The sequence below is a fragment of the Aotus nancymaae genome, unplaced genomic scaffold, assembly GCF_030222135.1.
Source record: "Aotus nancymaae isolate 86718 unplaced genomic scaffold, 86718_ANA_hifiasm-v0.15.2.pri h1tg000039l, whole genome shotgun sequence".
NCBI lineage: Eukaryota > Metazoa > Chordata > Mammalia > Primates > Aotidae > Aotus > Aotus nancymaae.
Window position 1 is genome coordinate 8,472,934 of NW_026988453.1, and position 7,357 is coordinate 8,480,290.

A 7,357-nucleotide genomic window follows, 5' to 3' on the forward strand; every position below is an offset into this window, starting at 1 on the left:
GTGACCTGGAAAGGGCCCAGTGGAAGCCCACAGAGGAACCACCCTCCCCTGGCTCCTGAGTTTGGCAGGGCTATTGTTTTCAGTCGTGTTTTCCAATAACTTTGCATCTTGGCAGAATCAGGCCAAGTGACTTCTGCCTGTAATTGGCAGGGGCCGTTTCCAGTTCCGGTGCGTGTGACTGGGCCACTTTCTTTGTGTTTAACCCCTTCCCTCACATGTATCTGACCACACCCCTGTCCCCTCCCATACATACTGAGAGCGAATGCTCTGACCTAGCCTTGTTTGGGGTGTGCTGTGTGTAAAAATACATGGGGTTGAGCCATTTCCTGCTGCTTCCGTTGTTGCATGGTGATAAGACACTGGGGACTCAGCTGTGGACAGAAAGATCCTCCAACAGGCCGAGGGGAACCAGGTGGCAGGGGAGCGGGTGCAGACCTGCCTGCTTTTAGCCCACTGTGCATATCCCATCTTCCCTACCTTCTATGACCCTTCCTTCCTTTCTTTCCCTCCCCCTCATGCTTTCTTAGTCTCTCTTCTCCTCTCCTTGTCTCTCCAACTTTGGTGCCACCCTGATGTGCTCGGGAAGCCTGCCTGCCTGGTGGGGAGTGAAGGGGACTGTCATTTCCTTCCTGTGCATTTACCCTCTGCAAAGCAGCCGGCTGGTAGCCTCAGGCCCCAAACTGGTCCCCGCTCCCTTGGCCTGTGAGTTACTTCTGCAGCTTTAGTCCTCGGGGACCTGGCCAGCAGGGTGGGAGTGGGGCATGCTCCTCTCCCAATTCTGGGAGACTGGGAAGGACTGGGGGCTTCCACCATTATGAAGCGGAAAAGGTTACCGATGACTCTGGAGAGCTGGAAGGTAATGGAAGGCCCGGGAGAAGTGTCGGCAGAGGCAGGGTGGCCTGCCAAGCTGTATTAGCGAGGATGGGGTGGTGAGGACAGGCAGGCAGGGTGCCAAGTTTAGGCTTTGGTCAGCCCCGAAGGAGAGGCCTCCTCAAGGCAGGAGCCTTAAGAGGCAGCTGAGTCCAGAGAGAAAATTAGTCTCATTCCTCAGAAATCCAACCCCATGACTCCAATGAGGCCTCAGACTTGCTCGGTTCATGTGCTAGAGCTTTAAGAGTCTTGGGCTGGGGCTGGGCGCGGTGGCTCACACCTGTAATCCCAGTACTTTGGGAGGCCAAGGCAGGCAGATCACTTGAGGTCAGGAGTTCGAGACCAGCCTGGCCAACATGGTGAAACCCCGTCTCTACTAAAAATACAAAAATTAGCCAGGCATGATGGTGGATGCCTATTTCTTCTCAGGAGGCTGAGGCAGGAGAATCCCTTGAACCAGGGAGATGGAGAGTGCAGTGAGCCGAGATCATGCTACTGCACTCCAGCCTGGACAACAGAGCAAGACTCTGTCTCAAATAAATAAACAAATAATCAAATAAAGAGGCCGGGTGTGATGGCTCACGTTTGTAATCCCAGCACTTTGGGGGGGCCAAGGCAAGTGGATCACCTGAGGTTGGGAGTTTGAGACCAGCCTGACCAACATGGAGAAGCCCCATATCTATTAAAAATACAAAATTAGCCAGGCATGGTGGCGCATGCCTGTAATCCCAGCTACTTGGGAGGCTGAGGCAGGAGAATTGCTTGAATCTGGGAGGCAGAGGTGGCCGTGAGCTGAGATCACTCCACTGCACTCCAGCCTGGGCAACAAGAGCGAAACTCTGTCTCAAAAAAAAAAAATTAAAATAAGTAAATAAATAAAAGCATTCTGGGCTGGAGGTTCTGTCCTTTCCTGGCCACGTGTCCCTGAGCAACTTGCTTGACCTTCCTGGGCCAAAAGAGGGGCAGCTCTGCCTAGACTGCATTTTGGGCGTGCTGTGGGGACTGGGTAGAGAGCAGATGCGAGGGCCGTGTGTAAGTCGCAAGCGGCGTGCAGCTGTCGGGGAATACTGTTCTTGTGGTGGTTGTCTTCTTTTGGACTCCTGCCTCCATTTTCCAGGTAGAAAAACTAAGTCCGGAGGTGTCCAGGGACGCTCCTGTGGTCTCAGGGTTTACCCATGCATCCTCTGCCTGCCTCTTTCCCCAGGTTGACAAGGGAGACCTGGTGGCCCTGAGCCTCCCCGCTGGCCATGGTGACACTGACGGCCCCATCAGCCTGGACGTGCCGGATGGGGCACCGGACCCCCAGCGGACCAAGGCTGCCATTGACCACCTGCACCAGAAGATCCTGAAGATCACCGAGCAGATCAAGATCGAGCAGGAGGCTCGCGACGACAATGTGGCGGAGTACCTGAAGCTGGCCAACAACGCGGACAAGCAGCAGGTGTCGCGGATCAAGCAGGTGTTCGAGAAGAAGAACCAGAAGTCAGCCCAGACCATCGCCCAGCTGCACAAGAAGCTGGAGCACTACCGCCGGCGCCTGAAGGAGATTGAGCAGAACGGGCCTTCGAGGCAGCCCAAGGACGTGCTGCGGGACATGCAGCAAGGGCTGAAGGACGTGGGCGCCAACGTGCGCGCAGGCATCAGTGGCTTTGGGGGCGGCGTGGTGGAGGGCGTCAAGGGCAGCCTCTCCGGCCTCTCGCAGGCCACCCACACTGCCGTGGTGTCCAAGCCCCGGGAGTTTGCCAGCCTCATCCGCAACAAGTTTGGCAGTGCTGACAACATCGCCCACCTGAAGGACCCTCTGGAAGATGGGCCCCCTGAGGAGGCAGCCCGGGTGCTGAGCGGCAGCGCCACGCTCGTGTCCAGTCCCAAGTATGGCAGCGACGATGAGTGCTCCAGCGCCAGCGCCAGCTCGGCTGGAGCAGGCAGCAACTCCGGGGCTGGGCCCGGCGGGGCGCTGGGGAGCCCTAAGTCCAATGCACTGTATGGCGCTCCTGGAAACCTGGACGCTCTGCTGGAAGAGCTACGGGAGATCAAGGAGGGACAGTCTCACCTGGAGGACTCCATGGAAGACCTGAAGACTCAGCTGCAGAGGGACTACACCTACATGACACAGTGCCTGCAGGAGGAGCGCTACAGGTAGGTGCCTGCCCAGCCCGTCCTGCAGCCCAGTCGGACCTGGGATGAGGCGAGGAGCACTGGGTTTCAGACCCCGGGTGTAGAGGCAGTCAGGGGAGCATCTGCAGCGTCCTGGCAGCTGGAAGGGGCCAGCAAGAGGCCTGAAGAGGCTTTTTGCTTTGCTTTTTTTTTTTTGGAGATGGAATCTGTTGCCCAGGCTGGAGTGCAGTGGCACAATTTCAGCTCACTGCAACCTCCGCCTCCCGGGTTCAAGCAATTCTTCCTCAGCCTCCTGAGTAGCTGGGATTACAGGCATGCACACCACGCCTGGCTAATTTTTTGTATTTCTAGTAGAGACGGGGTTTCTCCATGTTGGCCAGCCTGGTCTCAATCTCCTGACCGCAAATGATCTGCCCGCTTTGGCTTCCCAAAGTGCTGGGATTACAGGCGTGAGCCACCGCACCTGGCCCACTGAACAGCCTTTCTGCAGACCAGTCAGGGCAGCTGGAAGATGGGATTGTGGGACCCGGAAGACGGAATTGTGGAACCTGTGAAAGGGAGGTTCTGCCTGTCTCAGGATGCTTTGAGCATCCTTACCTGGATTACGTGGTTAGTGTAGAGAAGGGGAAACTGAGGCAGGGACCAGCTACTTTCCTCTCATCTGGAGAGACTCTGGAGCCAGATTACCTGGGTTCAAATCTGAGATGTGTTATTTATTGTGTGCCTTGAGCAAGCTAGTTAGCATTCTCTGCACCTGGTTTCCTAGTCCCTGAGGTGGGGATGACATTAATCCCTACTTCATAGGGTGGTAAAGATATAATGAGTCCGGACTTGGAAAGCTGAAGCCTGTGAATGTGTAGCTGGGGAAGCTTGAACCTCCAGCCGGAGCTCCTGGGGCCAGCCTGGAACGGAGCTAGCGTCTCTCGGCGCCTCCTTCTCTGTCTCCCTCCCGCCCTGTGCTGCCCTTTGCTCTGCCCTGCGCTGCCCTTTGCTCCGCCCTGCGCTGCCCTTTGCTCTGTGCCTCTGCAGCACTTGCTGCTCGCTCCCTGGGCTTGGGGGGATCTTTTCCTTAGCTACCACTTTCTCTTTTTCTCCATATATATGAAGGTTTGGAAAACTGAAGGGGAATCATTCCCATCTAAAAACTAACCACTCCTCACATAATAGTCATCTTATGCTATTTTGTGCCTTCAGAGCCGGGATTGTGTCCTCCACATCCATGTGTCCCTGATACCCAGAGAGCATCTGAGCTCAGGGCTTAAGAGCCTGGGTGGAAGTCGGCCAATCCTTAACTGCTCCCTTCATGAGCTGTGTGATCCTAGGCAGGCTCCTCAGCCTCCATGCCTCAGTCTTCTCCTCTGTGAAATGGAGATGACACTGGCACCAGTCTCATGGGATTGTGGGGAGGATCCTATGAGGTCATGTGGGTAAAATGCTTAGCACAGTGCCTGCACCTAAGAAGTGCTGTGAGCTGGGCATGGTGGCTCATGCTTAAATCCCAGTACTTTTGGAGGCTGAGGCAGGATGGATCACAAGGTCAGGAGTTCAAGACCAGCCTGGCCAATATGGTGAAACCCTGTCTCTACTAAAAATACAAAAAATTAGCTGGGCGTGGTGTCCTGCACCTGTAGTCCCAGCTGCTCAGGAGGCTGAGGCAGGAGAATCGCCCGAACCTGGGAGGTGGAAGTTGCAGTGAGCCGAAATCGCACAACTACGCTCCAGCCTGGGTGACAGACCAAGACTCCATCTCAAAAAATAAAAAAAGAAGTGCTGTGTAAATAGTAGCTTCTATTGTTGTTGCTGTTAAAATTAGAACAGAGCTGGACAAGGGGGGTGGGCTGAGTCATTGTTTACTGAGAGAATGAATGAATCAACCGTGGGAGAGAAGGGAGGCTTGGGGAGCCAGCACTGGTATCACTCTCTCTCTCTCCACCAGGTATGAACGGCTGGAGGAGCAGCTCAACGACCTGACAGAGCTTCACCAGAACGAGATGACGAACCTGAAGCAGGAGCTGGCCAGCATGGAAGAGAAGGTGGCCTATCAGTCTTACGAGAGGGCACGGGACATCCAGGTATGGCCAGGGCGAGCTTGGGAGGCCCCAGACGTGCTGGTAGAGCTGGCAGCAGCCAGAGGGTTAGGGTTCTTGTCACCTGGGGCATGATGGACACAGGCTGGACTGTTGGCTGGGGCAGATAGGCATGTGGATGAAGAGGGCAGCATAGCAGGGGCTGGGTGGAGATGAGCAAGGCAGGCCTGAGGCCGAGGGCATGCACTGTGCAGAGGCCAGCTGACGGGGCTAGGGCCGCCATACCCCCCACCTCTTTGATGGCAGCCTTGCAAATGAATAATTGGAGTTCCTAGGCTCTAGCCGGCCTCAAGAGGGAGCTGGGATTGGGCCGGCTCCTCTCCTTCCCTAGTAATCAAGACTCTCATTTCCTAGCATCCTCCCCAAAGAGTCATCCTTAAAGGGCTCTGCCCCCAGCTACAGCTGGTCAACCTCCACCCCTCCTGGCCTTTGGAGAGGGGGCTTCATTATAGGCACCTTCTCAGTGGGATAGGTAGGTCTTCAGCCTAGGGGTCCCGCCCATCCGGAGTGCCCACATGCCAGCCCCTCTGCCCCCGCAGGAGGCCGTGGAGTCCTGCCTGACCCGGGTCACCAAGCTGGAGCTGCAGCAGCAACAGCAGCAGGTGGTGCAGCTGGAGGGCGTGGAGAACGCCAACGCGCGGGCGCTGCTGGGCAAGTTCATCAACGTGATCCTGGCGCTCATGGCCGTGTTGCTGGTGTTCGTGTCCACCATCGCCAACTTCATCACGCCCCTCATGAAGACACGCCTGCGCATCACCAGCACCGCGCTCCTGGTCCTCGTCCTGTTCCTCCTCTGGAAACACTGGGACTCCCTCACCTACCTCCTGGAGCACGTGCTGCTGCCCAGCTGAGTGGCCAGTCACGCCGACCCCGTGCTCTCCGGCCCCCAGCTGGCCACACTTCTCCAGGAGGGACCCTTGGACTTCTCCGTGTGTCCAGTTTGGCCTCCTGCCCAAACTGTCCATTCCAGCAGCTCTTGCCCCCTTCTCTGTACTTGCTTCTGTCTGACACCTTCTCCCTGTTGGCCTGAAGGGAGCTTAGAATGCAGCCCTGGCTGGAGATAGTGGGGGCACCTGTGGCCAAATGGAGCCGAGGCGGACACCAGGATTGGATTGTTTTGATTATTTATAGTTACTCGAGGACTTCTCCCAGCTGACCCTCAGGATGCCCCAGGTCAGGAAGGCCATTACGAATAGGAGAGGGCTCTGCCTCAGCTTTCCTAGGGAGGAGCCCACCTTGGAGACAGCTATGGTTTCCTCTGGCGGAGATGGTGAGGATGAAGTCAGGAGAGTGAGGGAGGAGGCTCTGCTGGCCTCTGATAACACAGGGATGGGAGGGTCCCCAGCCATTGGGCACCTCCAGGGCCAGAGAGCAGGCTCGGAACAGCTAGTGTGGAGCTCAGCCCCCGACTCCTTCTCCTTGTAGAGCTGATTAAAGGCTGCCTTCTGGGGTTGGGCTCTGCAGGCCAGGTGGGTGTGGCTTGAGTTTTCCCTCCTGTTCTTTCTGCCAGTACTGGGTCTGCTATTTTCAGGGAGACAGGCCCCAGGGCCCCCTGAGCCTCACCCTAAGCCCGTAGGCCTCTGGGAGTGCTGTTGGGTTCTATTTATTTATTTATTTGTTCCTTTGTTCCTTACCCATTCCCCCAGCGTCTTCCCTGCTGAGCACCGGGAGAGGTCCTGCCCCGTCCTCTCTCTGAAGCCAGGGCACTTCCATTCCATTTAGCCTCTGGATAATCCTGGCTGGGAGAAGTGGGACCGAGCCACCCAGCCCCACTCTCCCTAAGCCGCCCTATAGCCAGGATGGGAGGCGTGTGGCCTCTCTTTTATCCGTCTATTTATTTTGTAAGTGTGTATTCGTGTGGAGGAGGTTGTTGCTTATTTTTTTAAGGCTCTGGAGTGTTGTGTATGGTTTCTTTTCACATCTCAGCCTCCCACGGGCACTTCCAAGAAGAGAGGGGATTTCTTGGCAAAAGAGAGAAGCATCCCCTAGAGCAGGGAAAGCAGTGCCTGCCAGCTGTTGTGCACCTTCCTGAGAAATAAATATCCTCTACATTTTCAAACCATCCTGTCTGGTGTTGGTTGATTAGGTTGTGTTTGTGGGAACCACCACATCTCTCCCCACACCAAGCATTCTGGGTAACATAGGCTGGGCCTCCCCTGTTGGCCTGACGCCCTCTTCCTCCAGGATCCAACATGGAACCAGGCCTTGCATCCGAACTCTGGCCTAAGTGGTGTGATAGGAAGGATGGTATCTACCCCATCCAGGCCTTTTGGAGCACTTTC

The 7,357-nt window shown here is 56.1% G+C and overlaps 1 protein-coding gene across 3 annotated transcripts in view; it reads left to right on the forward strand.

Annotated features, from left to right (window-relative positions):
• The window catches only part of TMCC2 (transmembrane and coiled-coil domain family 2), a 44,734-nt gene extending 37,597 nt beyond the window's left edge, over positions 1-7,137 (forward strand). For all 3 annotated transcript variants that reach the window (XM_012459344.3, XM_012459351.3, XM_012459350.2), the window contains 3 exons: positions 2,075-3,009; positions 4,925-5,060; positions 5,615-7,137. In XM_012459344.3, the coding sequence (XP_012314767.1) occupies positions 2,075-3,009; positions 4,925-5,060; positions 5,615-5,926 (1,383 nt within the window). In that variant the 3' untranslated portion in view covers positions 5,927-7,137. The remainder of the gene's footprint in view (positions 1-2,074; positions 3,010-4,924; positions 5,061-5,614) is intronic.
• The last annotated feature ends 220 nt before the right edge of the window (positions 7,138-7,357 follow it).